This window comes from Pectinophora gossypiella, chromosome 6 (assembly GCF_024362695.1).
Source record: "Pectinophora gossypiella chromosome 6, ilPecGoss1.1, whole genome shotgun sequence".
In the NCBI taxonomy this organism is placed as follows: domain Eukaryota; kingdom Metazoa; phylum Arthropoda; class Insecta; order Lepidoptera; family Gelechiidae; genus Pectinophora; species Pectinophora gossypiella.
The window spans coordinates 4,611,236-4,636,148 of NC_065409.1; the positions used below are offsets into that span (position 1 = coordinate 4,611,236).

Genomic DNA, 24,913 nt, shown 5'->3' on the forward strand with positions numbered 1-24,913 from the left:
TTATGTTTTGGCTCACGATTATATACCAATTCGGGTAGTCAACGACCTCCGTGGTCCAGTGGTTGAGTGTTGGGCTTATGATCCGGAGGTCTCGGGTTCGAATCCCGGTTGGGACATATCAAAGAAAGCACGTTAAGCCTGGTCCCGGTTACTACTAACTGATACAAGTTAGTAGTCGTTACATGAGCCATATCAGGGGCCCTTGGCGGCTCAGTAGTAACCCTGACACCAGACCTAACGATAGAAGACCAAATGGCGTAGTCAGAGATAAACCCATCGCATGATGAACTACGTATCCACACCTCAGCGAGCTTTCTGTTAGACCAACGTGATAGGTGGTGAGCCGCATCGCCGTCTATAACGGTCGATGTGAAAATAGCACTTACTCGTATAACACATCGGTGCAAGTCGGATACCGAGGTACAAATATAATACAAATATAATGCATTGCACAAAAATAAGGGAAACAGATCCAATATAACTTATGAAAATGAAATGAAAATGAAAAATTTTTATTTTCTTTTACAATAACTAACTTTAAAGCCTTAACTACTGCTGGATTGGGGTCTCCATTTAAGCGACATAGCCTGTGTTTGGAGGAAGAGCGGGCTTTCATTATTACAAATAAATTGTATGTAAATAAAGCAGTGTGGTAGGTTTAAAAAGAAGACAAGTACTACGGCATGCAGATAGAATATATATCAGCACACCCAACTTATCCGTTCCAATATATTGGCGGTTTTATTGCTTTATGGCCTAATACTTAGTACTTAGGCTAAAAGAAAAAAACTAGGCTAGTGCTACGAAAAATAAATTGTATATTTATTATTATAGGCTGAGCCGGGTATGAACATTTTTTCCTTAATCGCAATTTGGCAGTCGCGTGGGGTTTAATTTCATTTTGATGAATGATAAATTCACCATGTTCGAGAGACTACAAAGTACATACAACCTTACTGGATAAATACTAACAGTTCATACAGTAGACATAAAAAAAACTCATACGAAAGTAAATCAATAATCATAATGATTGTAGATGGTGCTTCCGAACTTTCGTGTTAATTTTTCAATTAATATTGATAAATAACGAGAGAGGATTTTAATAATTTTTAATATTGAGGATCTTCAACGTCGAATTAATAAAAGAATACTAAATAATCTTCTTTCTTTCGATCTACCTTACGAGTTTTAAAGTTATAGGGAAATGTACCAAAACCAAAAGTTAGACCTGACCAGAGAAACTGACCTATTCTGTTCTGTACCAATTCCCGACATTTGTACCAAAAGTCGCGACATTCAAGGCGACAGCTGACATCAAGTTGGCGCTCTGTTTACGTATACATTGAGGTACAACCGACAGCGTACTATATAATAATTGAGTTTGGGAATGCGAAGACACGGAGCTCGTTCCAATTCGATTCAGTCCCATTCCCCGAAAGTAGATTTGGCTTATTCCCACTTCGACTGCGCTGAGACTACGGCAAGTTAAGGTACCAAGTTTGTACGACGTGAGTAAATTATCTACCACGTTTTGAGCACGAATCTAATGTCATCTCGTCAGAAGCCATCTGATGCCAATTCATGGACGAACTTTTGATAGAGTTCTTTCTTAAGTCTTAGTTTCTTAAGTCTAAGTTTCTTAAGTCCTGGTAGACCAATTGATTAGAGTTCAATCGCAAAAACGTGAGTTTGAGTAATGCATATCAACTTAAGTTTTATCGACAGGAAACATAAGTACTTAGAGAGAATTAAAGTTATATTTTTTATACTTAGTATCACATATATGGGTGAATCTCAAAATTTCAAGTTCGGTGGCGAAATTTCATATTATTTTTCGTGAAAAATTGGGTTCCGACATAAAAAAGATCCAAAAGGATCCTCGGTTCCGACATGAAAAAGGAATTTTTCAATTTCCAATTTTCCCAATTTCCCCAATTTTTCACAAAAAAAAATATATGACAGTCGCCACCAAACTTGACACATTTTGATATTCACCCAAATAAGGAAAACGCATCCAAAGCGAAGCTGTAAATTTTAATATAGATTTTTTTTTACAAATTAAACCAAAATGAAAATGCGGAAGGAAATTGAGATTTTTCCCTAATACAGTTAGCTCGACCCTTATTATAGACGGCGATACGGCTCACCTATCACGTTGGTCCAACAAAAAATCCAGTGTTATGTAACTTTGATTTTCTTTCTCTATACTAAAGAAATAGACGTATTTCGTAATGTTTACAGTTACCGCAGCTTTCTACTGCAGCCATAATAGTAGTGCTAGAAGTATAGGTAGAAGTTGACTGGAAACTCATTCAAACTTCCTCGGTTGCTACGTGTTTTACCAGTCAATTTTCTTTATTATTTTTCTTTTGCACGGTACTTTACTTTATATCGTTTTATTTCTTCACTTTTTTGTAAGTTACAGTATGTGTTGAAATACAGAACTTTAGGCAAGCAAATGAAATGCTGAATGAAATGAAAACGGACAAATTTTAATCAAATACAAACAAAGTGGCCTCGATTCCTGCAGACACCTTCTAATTTTATTTTAAGTTATACCCGTCATTTTCTTATCCGCCGAAAAGGAAAGAGACGGATGATTGACAGCTCTTAATATTAGGAAGAATGAGTAAATTAATTAATAACCCGGGCAAATCGAAAAGGTATCTAGTTGGTATGCAAATCGTTTGACGTGTGCTGTCAACTTAATTCTGTCGGGTTATTGGCCAATGTAAAATTTTTAGACGATTGTTTTAGATTTGTGCTTAAAATTGACGTGTGTTCCATAAATTTTATGCTTGGAAAGAGAATACCCGTCCCTTTCCTTTTCGGCGGATAAGAAAGTGACAGATATAACTTAAAATAAAATTAGATGGTATTTACAGGAATTAGCACCAATATTATATTATTATTTTATTATTATATTTTATTTCTCTTTTGTTTTGTATTTTGTTTTTTCCTGTTTGTGCAATAAAGTATTTGTTATGTTATGTTATGTTATAATAGATACATTAATGATTCATTCATTTTTAATTAGGTCAAAGAGAATGTAATCACTAAATTAGGTAAGTTCTTATTCAAAATCAAGGTTCTATACAAAACTTTTTTTTGCATAAATTCTTATTACGTTTTATAAACTTAAATTACGTAATTCTAAGAATAAAGACACGTCTCTTCATTGAGTATTGGTCCCAAAAGACCCAAATAACCACGAAAAATTACTCTACTAATTTCATGAATACCCTCTAATTCCGTTTGCAGTTGACGCGACGAAATATACGAGGTACGGGTGTCCGAAGATAAATCATGAGATATCCTCCGGATTACGTCGACACAAACTGGCTTTTTCAATAAAACGTCGACAGAGGGACATAGGACAGACCATTACTCCCTAAAGCAATCTAAGGTGGACTGGAAGTCGATTCAGGGAAAATTGGATTAGCTCAGCCTCAAACTATAGTAAGGTTTTTTGAATACTTCCTTCCACTGTTCGAAAGTTCGAAAACAGATTATTCTTATGTAGATAACATTATTCTTAGTAAGATGCTATATCGATGAACGTAACTAGGGTCTAAAAAGGAGTTAAGTACATACATCCATCACAAGATGAACTACCAAGACGAACAAGACTGACTACAAGCATAAGACAACTGATTAAATGAGTGGTGAGTGATTTGAGCATAGAAAATTAAGTGCGCAACGTCAAATAGTAATATTGCTTTTTTAAGTGAATTGCTTCAATGTAGACTTTTAACCCTCCAGGGCGGTTAAAATAGCCACATCGAAGCAATTCATCTAAAAAAGCAATATTGAAATTTGACATTTGCGTATATAAAAGTAAATGCGCAATGCAAACAAAATGTCAAATAGCAATATTGCTTTATTAAATGAATTGAATTGAATTCAACGAAATACTCATAAATAATAAATATGTGGGTACCTGCCTCAAATAACTTTTTATTTATAAAATCATAAAAAAATAATCTATTTCTATACTGCTATGATCTAAAAGGTATCAAGAATAATAAGAAGAAGCAGGTAAAATATTTGTTTCGTCTACGAAAATTAAAAACTGAATATTTTATACAAGAACTAAAGACGTTTTTGTAATGACTTAATTAATTTCCTAATGAAGAAATAATATTAACTTTTAATTATGCAAGATACTCTTTGCTAAAATCATTTTCGTCATAACATAATCGAAAGGAAGTTAATAGCTAAGGAAATAATTGTTTTCCTACATCTTTTCCTCAATAAAACAGTACCGTGTATATTTTTTTTTAAGGAAACATAGCCTGGAAAGTCCCTCATTGAACAGGAAAGTTAAAAAGGCCACACCGAAGCAATTCATCTAATAAATGAAATATTGCAATTTGACATTTGTTTGCATTGCACACTTACTTTAATATGCGCAAATGTCAAATTGCAATATTGCTTTTTTAGACGAATTGCTTCAATGTTGCTTTCTTAACCTCCCTTTTCTCAATATTTAACCCCCTCTGGTCTCGATATTAATATTTTGAATCTGTCCAACTCAAACAAAACAATTAAATGCATGTATTCTCATTATCCGATAACACAATAAAACGAAAGAACCCAAAATCAGCCGGATCGTTAGCAGCGAGGTTTAAATCAAGAACGGGAATAAATTTCCATTATGTCATCCAGAATTTTCGGTCGAGAGCGGACGGGCGTCGGTTCCGCGAAAATCCATTCACCCCCACTGGACTAGCAACGACAGAAGTGACATTGAATTAAATAAATCCTTAGAAATTCTAACAACATTAATCGTGTTTGTAAGAGACAAAGAGGTACTTAACTTAAAGGTTAGGAAAAGGACAGACAGGTTATTGGGTCAAAAAACTTTATGTCTGGCAGAAATAAAGGCATAGGTAGGCGACAAAATGTAGGAAATTAATATCTACTTACTAAAATCAACAAACCCATTTAGTCATAAATCTTGTATATACTTATTATTTAAACTATCGATAAAAGTCCTTGTTTGAACAACGTTTTTAAAAACAGCAACATCTAGAAATCCTTTATCTGTGAAACTGAAGTCAACTGAGGTAATATAATACGTCGAAACCTGGCTCTCAGCTGTTACCCTGTCATGTAGGAAAAAGTACCAGAAAAAGATTCAGAGTAGTGAAAACGATTTTGCTTCCGCCCCGTTGGAACGCCAACGTTTTGTGAACTTTTTAGTTCCCTCGGCCTCTAAGAGGCTTTCCGCTACACTTTTTACCTTTCTGTACTTACAGATATACAAAACATATATAGCTAAATTACAGTAGGACACTCGTGCAAACTTAAGTTTAGGAACAAATTGAGACAATGTTTGGTATATTAATAACTTGCTAGATTGTATGATTGCAGATTGAGACACTTTATGAGAAACTTTATGATGAAGACATTTTTATGAACTAGAGTGAAGCAAATATTCATATTAAAATGACCTGTTATTAGCAAGATATGCAGGAAATGTTACTTACGTGTACAATGTCTCGGCTCGTCAGACGAATCTCCGCAGTCGTTGCTGCCATCGCAAAATCGATTTATCGGAATACATTTTTTATTCAGACACAGGTACTCGGATATGCGACATCTAGTGTCGTTCCCGTGAAGTACTGGCAGAGACTCCGGTTCAGGGATTTCGTTTAGTTTCGTCACTTTATCTAATAAATAGGACGCGTCTCTCTGGTATGCCGTCTTGTCTGTTGGGGCATCCGTCACGACGTCACAATCCGTCATTGAGATAAATGTGACGATGAAAATTCCGATCCCTAAGGCCGTGCCGGAACCTGCAACAAAACCAACAACTTCGTTAAGAATCTGCATAGATAATTTAATTGCAGTGTAGAGTATTTTCAGCCTACCTATAAACAGCGCTTTAATTTTCCGCCACTATTTCAAAGTTGACTAATCTAAAATGAAACACTGACTGAAATCTTTCTTTTTCCTAGTAAAGTCACTAGTCATATTCAAAGTCATGTCCCATAATATCATTCTTGGCTGCATCGTTAGTTTATGTGCTTAAATAGTATAGTTTTTTTTTTTATCTAAGTTTTTTCGAGGCTTGAGCCACTCTTGGTGGTTATGCCAGCCTCATAAAAATAGTATAGTAATCAAGATTAAAAGTATTGTAAACGCGTTTAAATTCTATTGCTTTTTTGTGTTTGTTACACTAGTGAAATTGCCTTCGATAAATATGCATATTATTACTTCGCTGATGATTACAGTAAAGCTGTTGGAGCTCTTGAACATTGAATATTTCCTTACACAACACTCTGTAAACATCTAAGGTTTCTATTTGAACCGAGACTTGATTACTCCAAAGTCAACTTTCAGCGGTGCACGTTCGATTGTGTTTGCTTTTAATTTCATTCTGTCCCTTGTTGTAGTTTTCTTTAGCTCACTGTACATACAGTCTTGGAATTAATGCGATGAAAACACATAGTATTGTTATTTTTTTCTTTTAAGAAACGTTTTAAGTTGTCTTTTCTGCTGAACTTAATGCAAGTAAAGGTATAGAAAACGTTGAGCTGCCTATTATCACGAGTATGTCTTAAGAGATCATCCTAAGTATTCCGATAATGTCCTTGCACATCATGACCCAAATGTACTTACCTACCACTAGTCTTCTATCTGAAAATTTGTAAATTGCAACAATCAATCTTTCAGGTACATTTTCATAATAATTTATCTGACTTAAATTTTTTGACAGGTTTTCAAAAAAACCTTTCTACTATTCTGCGGTAATCTTTTATGAAAGGGTCATTAACGAATAGAGATACGTTTTGTTATAGAAATGGTGATGATTAAATATCAGCTGTGAAAACTTCGGTTTTTAAAGTGTGAATGGGAGTGTTCGAAAGAGTCATCAATCTTGCGCGCCCGCCTGAATCTTCAATCTTCTTGTATTGGACCTTGAAATGGTTCGTGATAAATTTGTATATCGGATAAAGCCGGTTTTATTATGCTATATTTAATGATGATCTCTATCGCTATTACTCTAAAAGCTAGCTCTTCAAAATTTGCAACGATATTTAAATACTTTTGCGTTATTGTTATCGTAAACTTCTTCAACATATCCATTTTCATGGATTAGTTTTTAAGAACTGTCAGTTGTGCGTCAGTAATTACGAGCATTTTCTTTTGAAATGCCTTGAAGAAAGCATTGTGAGATATTTCTGATAATAAAAGGACCTATCCTTTTTCCCGAATGTAAGATCGATCAATTACTTATGTCAATTTCCCACAAGGTCCATTTCAGGAATGTTCGGTTAAATGGCGCAGTCCAAAGAAACCTTTAGAATAACATAAAGTGCGTCGTCATTGAATATTTTACCTCAGACGCATATCACACCCAGCTCGTCATATATAACTTATTTATGTACTTAGCTATTCTGATGTACACAGGAATGTCAAATAAGGTCCCTATTTATGGACCCTTGTCAAGCTGAAGCGTGATTTTCGTAGCGATAAGTCACCCAATCGTTGTCACCAAAGGGAAACCTATTGAAGTTGAGAAAGCTTCTTATCATTCAATAAAGTGTGTGCCCTGCTTGCCTTCTACTAATATCTATAAACACGTGATGGAAGATACATAGTCAGGAAAATATAGTCCCCAGAACACAGTTTCAAGATAATAACCATTCATGACCATTCAATTTGTGTTAACCAATACACAATTATGAAGTTGAAAATATCGAGTTGATTTTGTCCGGTACCTACATAAAATAAATAACTACAAAAATGGGTTTTTTCCAATCATTATATAAACCACAGAGAGATTTTACTCTATAAAATGAAAATTGGCAGAACGGTTATCGCATCACAGTTATAAAAACGTACTGTGGAGGGAAAGAATTTGCATTCTAGTCGAATCCCAACGGGCCATTTTATTTTGCATATATTCATTATACGTCTTACGATGAGCCTTTACGGTTGAACGTATCTTGTTTAATTTTATATTCCGCAATAATCTGACATTCCTACCCATACATGACCTTTGGGGAAAACAAAAAAAAGTCTATGATACCAGAAAATTTCTTGCAACCACGCCTGTTATTGCCTTCTAAACGTGCATATCACAGTACACGATGGCTAAGAGGTTACATATTCAAGAAAAATAACATAACATCTGTAGATATGTACGTATTTGTCACCAGTCTATCCTGGAACATCCGGAGAAGGCATGCATGTACCACTACGCTGCTCCAGTAAGAAACAAGAGTACTTATTCCTTATAATAACGGACACTTTTTATTAAGAAAATATAATAATATTTCATAAGAAAATTAGAATCATAAGGGACTCTTTCTGTATTTATTTATGTCCAATGATATTGAGCACAAAGTAGAGACCGTCGTCAAACCCAGTTATTCTGTCGTCTAGCTTGGAATAGGTGTTAGAGGTATTGCGTCATATACTGAGTACTTATTGGGAACTTGTCAGCGAGACGCGACAGCTCCGGATATATTGAGCCTACGGGACATATATCATAGATTGTATTTCGGTCATTTTTTATAAAATACAAAAAAATGTAAGTGGCTGTGTGTAAGGTGGCTTTTGTGTAAGCCGTTGGTCCCGGTTACTACATACTTATGTAAGTAGTAGATCTGTCAAAGTACGTCAACTAGTATTGTGGCGTTCATTAAAATAGTGATGTATCAGTCGCGATTAGGACGATCGATTATTTTATATCTAACAGTACAAAAAAAACATACGTCCACAGCACTGGAAGGGTTAAGTTTTAAAGTTTCTCTACCATCGGGCGTTTATTGTTACAAATAAAACAAAAAGTTATTTGATAAACGCATTTATGTACCGGTAGTTGCTTCATCTGGTTTATCGGTTGCCTTGGTTGATTCACCTGCATCATTAGATGCTTGGGTGTTTGTTATGTTGGTTGCTTCATCTGGTTTGCTAGTTACCGCAATTATTTCTCCTGGATTATTTGGCCCCTGGATGCTAGTTGCGTTAGTTGCTTCACCTGGAGTACTAGGTCCCTGGGTGCTAGTTAATTCGTTAACTTCACCTGGTTTGCTAGTAACGTTGGATGCTTCACCTATGTTGCTAGGCGTCTGAGTTACGTTGGTTGCATTATCTGGATTACTAGATGCCAGGATGCCAGTTATGTTGGTTACTCCACTTGAGTTGCTGGTTATGTTGGTTGCTTCACTTATGTTACTTGGTACTAGGGTTCTAGCTACGTTAGTTACTCCACTTGAGTTGCTGGACTTGCTGGTTACGTCGGTTGCTTCACTTATGTTACTAGATACAAGGGTTCTGGCTATGCTAATTACTCTACTTGAGTTTCTAGTTACCTTGGCTAATTTACGTGGCTTCCTAGTGATTTTGGAAATATTATTTTTTATTTTCTTCTCACTTCTTTTTGGTTTGTTTAATCTATTAGTTAGATTGAATCCACCTTTTTTATTAGATCCACCTAAATTAGTTGAATGATTCTCTACACGGAAACCTGGTTTTTCGTTAACTACTTTCAGGCCATGTTTCCTTAAAAATATGATCATAGCCTTTATATTAGCTTTTAGTTCATTATTCTTTTGATGTTCATCCAAACAGTGACCGCTATGTCGCCACCCAAAACCAGGCGGTTTGCGTTTTGCAACTTTCATGATGTAGCACATATTTTTGTACGTTTTCCCATCCGTGGCGCATATTGGTGCATCTAATTTACAAGTTGTAGGACAGACTCCGTATTTAAATATATCAAGCCCTGCATGCCATTTCTTTTCTTCTAAGAACGCGTCCATGCTACTGTACGTATTGAAGTCCGTTCCACAGACGGATAGTATGTTATAAAGAGTGGGTGCTTGGATGAATTTACTTGCAATATTATGTACATTATTTAGAATAAGAAACACGGGAAATATGCTAATTAAAAAATTCATTACACTTTCGTTACACTTTTTAAATCACTTTATATATTTTTATAGCAAAACGACTGTGGTTTCTTTTGCAAATGTCTCAAACCACAGAAATATAACAAGAAAATATTATTACTTCCGTTACGATTGAATTCATATCGACTTACAACAATGCACCTATTTCTTGGTATTATGCAATACTATAATCGTAACAACATACGGCAATACATTCACAACATAACCTACGGCTTCCGTGGTCCATTGGTTAAGCGTTGCGCTCACGATCCGGAGGTCCCGGATTCGAATCCCGGTGGGTGGAGACATTTCACAAAAATCACTTTGTGATCCCTAGTTTGGTTGGGACATTACAGGCTGATCACCTGATTGTCCGAAAGTAAGATGATCCGTGCTTCGGAAGGCACGTTAAGACGTTGGTCCCGGGTACTACTTACTGATGTAAGTATGTAGGTGTTACATGAGTCATGTCAGGGGCCTTTGTGTGAATTTATTATAAACGGCATTTGGCAACGACAATATGGGTAAACAGACTACCTTTATAGGTCATATGACGGTCAAATAAATACATGATTATTGCTAAACTAAACACCATCCGAGAGCTTAAAATTGAGAAATAAAACTGAATGCGCAATGTTAAGCACTTTTGCTTTTCAGGTGAATTGCCTAAATGTGGTCTTTTTAAACAACCCCCCCCCCCCCCAAACTCACACGTGCCTACTTCAACCCTCGTATTCGACCAACAAGCCTTTGAATTTCGAACACAAAACAACAGGAAACAAAGAGTAAGGAACATGTTAGTAAAGATTACTTTGCCTGTAGAACTGCTTATCGCCACACAAGCAATAAATAACAGTTCCGTACATTTCTGTTTTGCGGTTCGTTTGCACCGCACTGAGGTTTCCTGGGCCTTAACTGATGACTTGTAGGTGTGAGTGAAAAACAGCCTCCATGGTCTAGTGGTTATGGCGTTCGGCTCACTATGTGGATGTCCAGGTTCGATCGATAACATAATCGGAATCACTTCATGAGGTGTCCTATTAATACGCCTTCACTACTGTAGCTAAAAATTTAATCCGAACTTATCTGACAGATAATAATACTATTAGATAATGCTTTTAGATATGTGGCAGATAGGTTATCAAACAGGCACAAGTATTCCATCCCCTCAATCAACAGGACGAGTATGGAATATACTCCTCCGTGCTGCTCCAGTACGGGTTGGTGGAGGTATTTCTACGGCTAGTAGCCGGAACTTATTAAATCATATATTTGGAGCATTGCACTCTATGGAAGTGAAACGTGGACTATGACACAGAGAGACAGGGAGAGGTTGGAAGCGATTGAGATGTGGTGTTGGCGAAGGATGGGGGGTATTAGCTGGACTGAAATGGTGTCAAATGAAAAAGTGCTGGAAAGAGTTGAAGAAAAGAGAACCATATTGAAGACTATAGATAACCGGAGAGGAAATATGACTGATACGACACGATTCATTTATAACAAACAATATAGAAGGAAAAATTTAAGGGAAGAGAGGAAGGGGTAGACCTAGGATAACATTTATGAAACAAATAAAAGAGAAGGTGCAGGTCGTGTCGTATCGGGAGGTGAAGGTTTTGGCGGGAAGAAGAGGGGAATGGCGATTACTCCACTGACAAGAGCGCAGCTCTTAAATAGAGAGAAAGAGAGAGAGAGAGAGAGAGAGAGCCGGAACTAACGACTTAACGTGTTTTCTAAAACACAGAATCAACTAACTTTTTCAGACAATCAGTTGATACAGCCCGTAAGGTCCTACCAAAAAAGGACAGTCTCACAAAGTGATTTTCGACAATTTCCCCCATCGAGAATCGAACTCGGACCTCCAGATCGTGAGCCCAACGCCATAACCACGAGACCAAGGAAGTTAACATCAAAGAAAACAATTGTTGCCTAACATAAACGTTTGAAGAAGAAACAAACGTTTCTCCAGAAATATTTTCCTTCTTTATAACCTCTTCAAAGAACTCGATAAATGGAAATGGAATACTCAGTGTCAATAATATTACGGTTTGTGAACGTGCGTGTTTTTTTTTTAATCCTTAGCTTGGACTATTTCTTGCGAAATGTGTATGTAATAGAGCTCACGCTACATGAGTTTTTTAACGAATCTTTGAGATACTGATTATTGTAAATGTACGTATCTTTTATTTTTATTTTTTAACATAATCTTTATTATTTTTATTCTTGGTCTTCTGTTTTCATTGTGTACATTGTAAGTTGTTGTAGTGCCCTTACAGGGTTCCTGTTTGTACTTTCCTCTACTTTTAAGATCTCTGTAAAACATCAGGAATGCATTAAATATCTTATCTTATCTCTTAACTTTATACCTAGACAATTTGCAACGATGCTTTCATAGATTTTATTGAATGAAGCAACCTATCACATTAAATGTCATCATCTCCCTAGCATTATCCCGTTTTTCACCGGGTGCGCTTACGTAACCTGCAGATTTGACAGGTCCGGTTTTATACACAAGTGAATGCCTGTCTGACCTTCCAACCCGCGAAGGCAAATACCAATACAGGTTAGGTCACATACCTACGAAAATGCATTTCTCGGGAATCTGGGTTTCCTCACGAAATGACACACATCACATCAAAATTCACATTCAAATTTCAAATTTTCGAGTTTTCTATCACATTAAGCTGTAAAGTGTTCATACTTCGTCTTCTCTCGCCATTATACTGTAGTCAGTGTATAATAAATTACATTTCCGACCAACTAGTTATTGCCATATGCGACAAATTTAACATGAAGCTAGGTCAAAAAATATATAAATAAAGTAATTACTTACTTTATTGTATTATTAAATTTTATCTAAGCAGCTTCTATGCTGTTCTGGGAGCAAATAAAAAACATAGAAAACGTTCAGCTGCTTGTCTTCCCGGGCATGTCGTAAAAACCGACAGATGGATTGTGTCCTCTAACATGATGGACTAATGTTATGGGCGATAGGCTGATCCCTTATCACCATAAGGTTCATCATATCCAGCTTACGACATCGTATCAACAGTGGCTGCAAGTTGTCTTTGATTACTTGTGGCTCTGCCCACCCCATTAGGGATTACGGGCGTGAGTTTATGTATGTATGTATGTATCTAAGCAGGTATTATGAATTTATGAGAACATTGTATCTTTTGTAGTTTAAATCATGATAATTAGTATTTAAACTTTTATCATAGAACAAAGCGTAGGTAACTATAGAACGGTAACTATCCGCCCCGCAACAATTCGTATCGGGCGCCAATCTCAACCCTCTGTTTCTTACTTTAGTCATAGAATAAGGAATAATACTACGTATAGAACGGCAACTCTGCACCAGCGGCTGAGCTAGGTGTACCTCTTCCCCCCCCCCCAACATAGTGTAAACTTGAGTGACGTCAGACGTCACACACATAGATGCGCGTGTACAATAACGTCAAGGTGTGATGTCTGTGTAAAACGAGGTAGTTTACAGTATGAAGTGTCCGGGGTGTGCTTTAGTCTTAAATGGCCGTAAGGATACGTAAGAGAGATTGCGCGGAATACGTCTCGCTCGCTCTTACGCGTTCGGCGACACATGATAAGAATTCGATTTTTGTATGGACTGTCCGGGGTGTGTTTTTGATAAAAAATTACCTATGAATTTCCTCGTTAATGGAAATTCATATATTTTCATTAACTCACGAGTGGAAAGCCTAATCCAGGGTAGTATCGTATCTAAACAATCTTCATTTAAGTTAGACTGACATGTCATATGTTATACTGAAAGACACATTAATTTTAAACAAACCAGACCGGTTTACGGCATGAAAAATAACAGTCGTTTCCATATAACGGGAGGGTATTAAAACAAGCGAGGTACGGTGAGCCAAATAACATGAAATTTGAATAAACCACCGTGCGAGGGCAAGGCCAGTAAATATTACTGCCAACATAAAATAGGTATTACTCATACGCTGTTTTGTGATATAAATGTACTCGGTTGACATGCGCTGGTCGGTGTTAGTATCCACAGATCATAGAGTTAAGGGAGATATGCCCTCAGCACTAAATTACAGGAGTCTGCATGTCACATGTTTAGTCACATCTGGGCGTGTGAAATAACCGCAAGAAGACATTTCAGGCTACATTGATTTACCTGCCGTTCATTACGTAGTAATGCAAGCCCCAGCTGTGGTTGCGCGTTACTAAAGAAGCAATTAATGATGTGGAAAGTTTTATTATACGATCGTTGCATCATAATAAATTATCATTGTGTGCATATTACGGTCTCAGGGCATCTCTCTATAATTATAACTCTGTGTTAGTATCTATACGTTTAAAAACTTGAAGGTAAATGATTGGACCACAAACTTAAAACCTCTCTTGACGTCATTTGTTGTTTCAACTAAGTAGTTATTATAAAATAATTTTAATTTAATTTCAATTAATTTAATTTAATAATGGTACATATCTACTGTAATGGAAGGAAATTACATTGAAAATCTATAAGTGCTTACCTATTGCGAATTCAAGTTAACATAATGAAATTATAGCTAATTGAACTATTGTGCCCGTTGATATGAAATTAATTAAAGGTAAATAATATATTATGTGTCTGCTTCATCAATATATAGGATATGTTTGTAGATAAAACATACTTAATTAAATTAGTGTTACCAATTGATGTTAATTCAGAATCAGAATCGTGGTCTGAATGATCCCCTTCGATATTCGTTACGGTGTCACTGAATCATCTCACTTTTTCGGACAATCAGGTGATTTAAGGCTGTAAAGTCCTTACCAAACAAAGGAAAGTCTCACAAAGTGATTTCGACAATGTCCCCCGTCGGGAATCGAACCCAGACCTAGCGCTCTAACCACTAGACCACGGAGGCTGTTAATAGACTGTTGTGCGTGTTGAAAGACAGGAAAATAAAAAAACAAAACTGTCAGTTTCAGCGACGCGTAACATAATAATAATATTACATTGCCGTGTCATGGTATGTAGGCGTGATGCTTCACGCCTGTATTTCTGAAGGGGTAAGCAGAAGTGTACGTATTGGCAGTCAATACTCACACAGTGAGCCAGCCTAATGACCATTAACACCAGATACAAATCCTGGAAATCTGATATCAATTATCTATCATTCGAACGTGAATTCAAGATAAATTATGGTGAAACATATTGTGATAGATTGTCAACTTATCCCTATAATGTGCATTAAGTATGTCATTTGTCACTCTACAGTGAAAGCCACCCACGTAAGCATCTTTTAGAAAAATCACATTTTGATATGATTTTCCTTAACCAAAAGCTCGATTTCTTTCAACTACTTTCAATCCGGACCTTTAGACACAATTTTTTACCTGTATTGAAACTAATCTTGTCTAATACTAGGAGTTATTAACAAAAGTCACGAACGTGTTTTTCAAAAAGGCGCTTAAGTGGTATACTGTAGGAGGCGACGATACGGTCCGCCTATCTGGAGAAAACCCCTAACACAATACAGATAGTCAAAAGCGGAAAAAGTACTCAAAATCAGCTGTACATTTGAAAGAATACTTTAAACTTTCCGCGATAGTTCCAAAAGCTTTCACGGAAATCGAAAGAAAAGGTAAAAGCAAAGGACTTCAAAGGCATTCTATTCAGACGAGATACTTTCGCCGTTTCTCTTTGTACAACACACCTTTATAGTAAGTACGTCTGTACTGGCGCCAAAATTCCAGCTTACTCATAACCTGGCGTCAGGTGTCATGTACGTAACATTTTGTATTGTTTCACTCGTAATTCCGTTATATGTATTTTATAGTAAAAGGAATAAAAATATATATGAAAATGCCAAGTCTTTTTCTTGTCGCATTATTTTTCACCGACTTCAAAACAGGAGGTTTTATGTTTAACTGTGGGGTTTCGTTTTCATACTGCCAATCTCGCTCATAGATATTTATGAAAGAATAGCCTTAAAAGATATTTCCATAATATACCGTATATATAGTCGTAATAAAGACCTGAGGCTACGGCGCTAATGTCGCAGTATCTGCTTAGAATTATAATGACTTGTCAATTAGTTCCATTGAAATCCGCTGGACCCCTTTCGTGGTGCGCGCGCGTATCTTTTATTTGTTTCTGTACATTTGTCCTTTACATCACCTTGTTCAGAACTCTCAAGTATAAACATTAAACACCATGTACATGGACACTTAATTCTTAGTACTTTATAACTAACCAATAAAAAAGTAAACAAGCGGTCTCACCGAGCTTTCTGTTAGACCAACGTGATAGGTGGTGAGCCTATATCGCTGTCTATAATGATCAAATCAACTGTTAGATAAAAAAATGATAACAGATTAGTGCAACTCCGATACCGGAGATCGAATCAGCGCTCCCCGTTGTACTTCTATATATTACATAGTTAAAAACAAAGTCGCTTTTTCTGTCCCTATATCCCTATGTACGCTTAAATCTTTAAAACTACGCAACGGATTATTATGTTTTTTTTTTTAAATAGTTAGAGTGATTCAAGAGGAAGGTTTATATGTATAATAACATCCATGAAAGTTATTTATGAGGTTTTTAGTGTAATGTCGTAAATAATTTCATTTTTTCCTCAGCATAGCACCCGATCGGGGCGGGTCACTAGTAACATATATACATACACATATTATAGAATAATATAAAACTCGTCTGACGTATCCGTCCGTATGTAATATTAGGTACGTAGAGGAACATAAAACAAATGGGGTCCCCGCTTGGTAAACCGCTCATCCCGCCTTCCTTCCTTTTACAAATATTTTTACTGTAACAACACGAATATATCAAAATAAAGGACTATTCGTTTTTTGTCAAAGAGAGCTTCACGCAGATCTTTGTCGAGGGTGGTTCAAACTCGGCTCTTAAGTAGGTACGTAGGTATTTAATTATTTTAATATCGACGGAATATGCATAATGTACAGTAGGAATACCTACATACATAAACATAAACAGCCTATATACGTCCCACTGCTAGGCACAGGCCTCCCCTCAATCAACCGGAGGGGGTATGGAGCATACTCCACGACGCTGCTCCAATGCGGGATGGTGGAGGTGTTTTTACGGCTCATAGCCGGGACCAACGGCTTAACGTGCCCTCCGAAGCACGGAATCATTTTACTTTTTCGGACAATCAGGTGATTCAAGCCTGAAAAGTCCTTACCAAACAAAGTACAGTCTCACAAAGTGATTTTGACAATGTCCCCATCGGGAATCGAACCCGGACCTCCAGATCGTGAGCCTAACGCTCTAACTACTAGACCACGGAGGCTGTTAGGAATACCTACAATACCGTAAAGCTCTTTATTAAAACTTACATATAAAAGGAAAAAAATACTGACCGACATGTAAGCACTCAACCAGCTGGGTTTTCAAAACTGATGAAAGCAAAATTATGAAAATAAGCTTTAATAACGGTTTTTATAAATTCATCATATCATAATATATAGTAACTACTATCTGTTAATTATAATAATCTCATGTCGAAATTATTACGCAATAAGTATTGTATACGTCGAACTGTTCATTATGAATTCATTTATTTCCATAATAATTAGGTAAGTACATAATGAAAGCTGTTAATCCGATGCACAAAAGTTTAATCACAATGTTCAAACACGCCAATAAATGGACAACAACATTATAATATTATTTTACGTTAAACACCTCTTTGTTGTAGACTTTTTCGATCACATTATTTAATTACTTTGTGAATTGTTTAGACACTAAACATTGTGGAAAATGAATTAATAATGTTTGTAATTTCAATACTCATGAAACTTGTTATTTATATATTTCACACTCAATACACAGTAGAGCTTTGTGGAGTAAAAGTGAAAGATGAACGGACTCATTCAGGTCTTCCCCATTTAATATCAGTGCACACTGGTCCTTCAGGTCCTAAAACTATGACCACTTTTATTTAAACGGTATTAAATTTTGTGTTGCTGTTTCTTGAAATTTCTTCTAATCAGCCATATCATCATCACTAATTTAATAGCCACGCTCTTGTCGGTGTAGCATTCTCCATTCTTGTCTATCAAAGACCAATTCCTTCACCTCCTTATAAGACACGACGTTCGCCTTCTCTTTAATCTGTTCCATGTAAGCTTTTCTTGGTGTTCCCTTTCCTCTCTTTCCTTGTAGCTTCCTTTCTATGATGTTTTTAATAAATTCGTCGTGTCTTGTTAAGTGTCCAATCATCTTGCCTCTTCTGTCCTCAATAACTCTCAGTCATAACACCTTGCGAAATGAGGTAGATTCAAAAAATGTTAAAATGATCTTCAACAAGTTTTACAATATGTCAGACAGATGCAACAAAGTGATCCTATAAGGGTTCTGTTTTTCCCTTTTCAGGATCGGAACCCTTAAAAGCGACAAAAATCGCTTGCGTTAGGATTCGGTTGTGATTCACACCCTAAACACCCTTCAAGTAAAGCGCAAAGCTTTACACATATTTTATTAGAGCGGTAAAAGCCCCTAAATTACCTGAAGTAGTGTGTTCCGGGCAGCCATTATATGTCATTGTTACAGAACACACGGCCATTACGGTGAAGATGTGGAAACTTGAAGTGATCTGAGAATTACAGGATAAAGCAGAATAATATCTAAGCTCTACAAGGGAGAATGGGCCTGTCCATCCACGTGATGGCTTCGTCAACGTAAATTTACACGTTTCGACGACGCGACGCCGTGATATAGAGAAGTGGACAGTCTCGAACTTTGCTTCTTTTTTTTTAATCCGGATGATTCGTTCTATTTTTTTCTATCGTATGGGTTATGAAAGGTTACCAAGCCCATCAACCCTGATGTCAGGGTTACTATTGAGTCGCTAAAGGCCCCTGACATGGTTCATGTAACGACTACTAAATCACATCAGTAAGTAGTAACCGGGACCAACGGCTTAACGTGCTTCCGAAACATGGATCATCTTACTTTTGGACAATCAGGTGATCAGCCTGTAATGCTCTAACCAAACGAGGGATCACAAAGTATTTTTTGTGATATGTTAACAACAAAAGCGTACTGTAACTCGCGGTTCAAATTTGCACATGAGAGCAAAACTCATTAACGTAATCATTTTGATCTGCGTGATGTGGTGGGCTACATACGAACGCCATTACAGACGAATATCGAAGAGATAATCCATTTAATGGAATGCCGTTCAACCAATTACCAGTTTGAAACAGGATATTATGTCCAATTACTGACACGTGGTGGCGAAGATCGATTTATATACGCTTGACGGTTGATTCGAATGATGCACTTCTGTGAATACTGAACCATCGTCAATATGCCTCATCTACTCATCTCCCTGGAGTTTATCTAGTTATATCCTTAAAATTATAATAAGTACTTTTTGAGTTATACTGAAGCAACTGTCAATCTATCACCAAGGTAACCAAGTTGTTGTTCTTTAAATTCGCTTTATATAATGCAGGCAAAGATCTGAGGACCTGGGATTAAAACAATAACTACGTATGTTACAAAATTCTTCCAAAACGTAACTTTATTATCAGCAAGAATTTGCCATGACCTATTTTAATAAAAACTAGCGCTCGTTAAATTTAACTCAGTTTTAAAATATTGGCCACCCAACGTCAGCAGTACAAAAAATGTTAATGGTTTTGCTTCCTATACCTACACACCATATAATTTTATTTTAAGTTATACCTGTCATTTTCTTATCCGCTGAAAGAGAAAGGGTCGCGTAATCGACAAGCATAAAATGTGTGGAACACACGTCAATTTTAGGCGCAAATTTAAAAAGAAATAAGTTAACAACACACGTCAAACGGGTTACATACGAACGAGATGCCTATTTTATTCGCCCGGGGATTTTCAAATCAGCTGTCAATCATCCGTCCCTTTCCTTTTCGGCGGATAAGAAAATTACAGGTATAACTTAAAATACAATCATCATGTCTATCGGAGTCAATGTTTATTTTAGTAAATGTCAGATTCACCCAACTTAATTCTGTGCTCGCACACACTTAGTACGTAATGGCGGAAAGGGCAAAAATTCAATTATGAGATTAAAATTAATAAAGAAGATACTGTGGTAGAATAATATTGAAAATGGTCCCTTAAACGGGAAAATGTAGCACATCGAGCACTTGATCAAAGCTAAAAGGAAGTTTTGAAGTATTGTCCAAGTCTAAGCAAATAAGTTTTCTGGACTAGCAGCCGGCCGGTTTGCATTAAGAAAATAGAAAGAAAATAAAATCTCTTAGAACATAGTGAAAATGCAGCGATCCGTTACGTTCGGGTGAGTTCAGATGGGCGTATTAAGAAACTGGTATCCCAGACCAGACCCTTGCGTCTCTTGAGGGTAGAATTTATGAACGGCCTTTAGCTTTTGCTGCCGAATTTAAGGATCAAGGCTTAAACGCCACTGATCGCCCTCAGCACCTTTGGGACAACTTTTCCCAGAGTCTCTAAGCTCGGTCAGTCCAGTTGACCAATTTTGATACAGCACGTGTTACAATCATTGTCTGAGATAAGAGAAACTTACCTTAAAGGTTTTGTTTTACTCATGGACTAGTGACTCCATTATATTTTTTTTTACTGCTGTATCTAAAATTGGTGTCATTTTTTGGATCTGGTTTTTGTAAATCATTCTAAAATAGTGTAAGTACATATTTAAAGATTTGATTTGTTTTCAAAAAATCATTTCAGACGTAAAATTCGATATTTTCCGGTTATACATACGTATCTATATAACGTAATTTAGCTTAACTTTTGTATCTTTCTAAATTCACGTCTGTAATCTAAAGGAACTTATTCCGTCTACAAACGAAATTCGTACAAGTTTGGACATCAAAATGTGCATTTTATAATTGTAACATAACATAACATATCTACGCCTGTATCTCCGACCCACTTCTCGCCAGATATGTTTAAATCCCATGTAATGGGGGGCAAGCCTATTGCAATTAACCGGGCTCAAACCCTGGAAACCACGTGATATCCATTATCTATGATCCAAAAATGAATTCAAACTCATAAAGCCGAATTCAGTGATACAGTGGTGGTGATGTTTTATAATTGTATGTTGGATTTTTTATGTATAACTAAAGTAATTTATCTGATTCCGCATTCTTGTTGAGACAGGCGATGTGCACGTACACAAACGAATGCCGAGACCGTCGGCCCATCTGGTTTGAGCTGGAATTAGGTCAGGCAGATTTTAATACAAGGATACATTTTGCTACAATTGTACTGCTGACTGAGGCAATCTCGACGCAAAGGGAATTACAATACCTAAATGCTTGTTTCAACTTTGAAGTAAAGCCATTAGAGGCGTTCCATTTGAGAGTGTTATGTACTTCTAATTTCTGCTTTTGACGGTTTTAGACGCCGATATCTCATGTTATTAGATACTTACCTACATTATATAAAATGATCTTATTAAGTATATCATTATATAGAAGGTATTCGTTGTATTTTCAATAAATTCTCAGAATAATATTAATAATAGGCTCTTGATATTACGGAATTCACACCCAATTTTCTCCTTATTACATCACGTTAATAGACCATCCATGTGCATTATCGTGTAAAAGGAAAAGTCTCTTCCAAATTAAATTAGCATTCATCGAAATGTGCGCTTCTATTATCTCGCTTCTGTCTTCTGTACATAAATAACCTATTTAATTAAGCCTCGCTCCCTATTTCGAGCGCCCCTTACGATTCGACAAATTTACGCCGCCGCTCCTAAACCCGAAATATTTTCCGTGACGCAATCTTGAGCACTGTTTATTTAGATTAGCGTGTCATCAAGTGCCTTTCAGTATTCATGGTGCTACTTGAACGTTTCATAGTCGGAATTACGCATAATTTTAGCGTGTGTAACCGAGCAATCATTCGTGCGCCTTGAGAAGGGAATCGTAGCGTTTCAGTTGAGCACGCACATACCGGCAAACCGGGTAACAAAAGGATTCCTCAAAGGGACTGCATACCTCGTAAATCGAGCATGACATAAAGCGATCTTTGCTGCTTTTAGCATGGATTTCAAGTTAATGTTACATAATCAAAGTTTGGTCATTAAAATTGATAGAAATACCCAATGAAAAATCATCCTGTGATCATGGCACTTGCAACTGTGTCGAAAAATATCGAGAGTCTCCACGGACTTTTGAACCACGGAACATTTGTTTGTAACTTTTGTGGACGTAGGATATAGACATCTAACGGTCTCACCTTCACAATTTTGATGTTGATTTATCCTTTCACGGACATAGATTAATAACTCTTATGTACACCAACCTGCCACCTTCAGTTTTACTCGCGTGACACCAAAATTCAGGTCAGCAGATAAAACCCCCTTCCCTATATCTTACGTTCCTTTTTTTTTTGATGTCACTTTGTAGATTTGCCGCAGATGGCATGAACTACTTGGCCGGACAAATATCTTACGTTCGAAACCCGGTATTATTATGAAGAAGTGTGGTCATAAATTCTATGGACATAATGCCACAGTGAAGACAATTATTCAGTAACTGAAGTTGACGCCTTATAGCAAAAACCACGTAAGCAATAAGCAACGTTTTGAAAAATCACATTCAGAATTAATTTTCCTAACAAAAACCTCGTAATAGACAAGCTATTTTCAATACAAGTAAAAGTTTATGGCGTCAATTTTTGTCCGGATTGAAATTAATCATAAGAATTTGAGATTTTGTAGTGACTAATTCACAAAAAAGCGCTTATGTGGTTACACTATAAGGCAACAAAGTATAGGTAAGAATTTCCAAATTGTACTGTATTCATGTGTTATGTCTGTTTATTAAAATTAAATTCTGTGCAAAAGAGTGTACTTACTTGATTTGTGGATTAGAACTATATTAGACATAAATTAAAGAAAATAATATGTAAAAAATATATTTCATTGTTCATTAATTAATTAATTAATAATTTTTGATTTAAAATGCGGTAATATTTTTAAACCATTCAGAGATGTAACGTCAACTTGAGGATGCCTTTGTCTGTTACGAGTATGTCTGAGAGATGACATAAACCAAATCTCCTTTTTATAAAACGAATATCAAAATCTAAATCCATCTCCAGCTAGATAGGTGATTTTATCAATAAACGGGAAGAGTAAACGAAAACAGTTAAAGAAACGCAAGGCTACGTCACGACCTGCGCCATTAATATCACTTGGTGCGTCATTTGTTTGGATTACACTGATGTCTCCGGGACAAATCCGTTATGTGGGACTGTAAGGGTTTTGGTAATCCCCTGATTAAATTGGGGAAAAACGCATTCGAGACCGTTTTCAAGATTAAGGAAAAGGGTTATTACATTTCTGAAACAGGTTGCTACGTTCGTATTTCAGATAAAAGTATGTATATCTTTAATCCTCTTGACCATATTAAGTATAATTGTATGCTTCTTTTCAGTCACGATGTATAAAAAAGCACCTCATAAGAAGAAAGACTCGAGACAAAGCCCAGCGTAAAGGACAATTATGTAACCATCGCTCTTCAAAAGTAAGTTTCTAGCAAATTGAGTTCAAAATCGAACAATGATTACAAAAGTTATTACGAGTTACTTCTCCGATGAGTTTACAATTCCACGAGCAACCCTACACACGTCATAATTTCTCAATTAAATCCCTCTCGAGGTGAGATGAGGCCAGAGGTAATGTTACCGGTTGCTTGCGGCCCCCGAGACTTAATCAAACTGCGCTGTCCAAACATCCAACACGACAGCTTTGTGAAATGTGCTAACTAATTTATTGCCAACATACAACGCTTATTGGGTAAATTGTATCACATACTTAGTAGCTATTACCCGTGAATTCATACTAACTATGCCTTCCATTTTTATCCCCTTAGGGGTTGAACTAAATAAACCTACGACCTTAAAAGAACCATGCAAAATTTTAAACTCCTAGCACTTGTAATTTCTGAGATTTCGTGAAGAGTGAGACAGTCAGTCAGTGAGTGAAGGTCACTCACTGATTCAAGTGATTCTCAAAGCTAGGCTTTCATAAACGACAATACAATCAACGATCAATTATTGAGCTCATTTATTTGAATCTTGTTGACGAGTGACAAAAAGATTTTTTGCAAAAGGGCATTAGCGAAGAACAAAAACAATTCAGCCTGAGTAATTTCCAATAAGGAAAACGTTCCGAAATTTCTCGAAGAATGAATTTCAAAAGACGTAACACCATCGCGCCGCTATGTATTTCCATTAAAAAGAAAGTCACTCCCTTTGAAAATGCTTAAGTATGTCAAATAAGATTGAAGAGCTAAAAATTTTTCGTTCCACAAATTATAAATTGCCCAGTGGGCAAGCAAAAATTGCATCAAAAAGGTCGTCGAAATGAAAGCTTATTACCAATTTTGTAGTGTTACCAATTAGAGCCCTCCGGCAATTGATCTAAAGACGGTACTTTGCATATATAAATGGTACTGATTCCAGTACACACCAACTAATTTTATTTTAAGTTATAGATATCTGTCATTTTCTTGTCCGCCGAAAAGGAAAGGGACGAGTAATCGGCAGACATAAAATTTAATAAGTCAATTTTAGGCAGAAATTTGAAAAGCCCTCCTAAAATGTTATATTGGACAATAGCCCGACAGAATTAAGTTGACAGTACACGTGAAACGGGTTGCATAACAGCGAGATGTCCATATAATTCGCCCGAGTTATTCATTCATTTTAAAATTAACAGTTGCCAATCTTCTGTCCCTTTCCTTTTCGGTAGATAAGAAAATGACGGATATAACTTAAAATAAAATTAGGAGATGTCTGCAGGAATTGGAACCAACATATTGGTTACTATTTAATATTTTCAAATGCGTCTTCTAGAACTCCCTTATGGACTTAAGTACATCTGTTACTCCTACTGTTAGGTATGCCGAAGCACTGGCAGGCTTTGCTATCTTGTCAGTTATCTTTTACATCAGAACTCGAAGATTTAATCTGAAGACCCTTGTACAATTAGCATAATCCC

General features: G+C 36.4%; 1 protein-coding gene across 1 annotated transcript in view; it reads right to left on the minus strand.

The window, feature by feature from the left end:
- Positions 1–24,913, minus strand: part of LOC126367459 (uncharacterized) — a 117,465-nt gene that overhangs the window by 89,776 nt on the left and 2,776 nt on the right. The window contains exon 2 of the mRNA XM_050010971.1: positions 5,493–5,801. Within this exon, the coding sequence (XP_049866928.1) occupies positions 5,493–5,801 (309 nt within the window). The remainder of the gene's footprint in view (positions 1–5,492; positions 5,802–24,913) is intronic.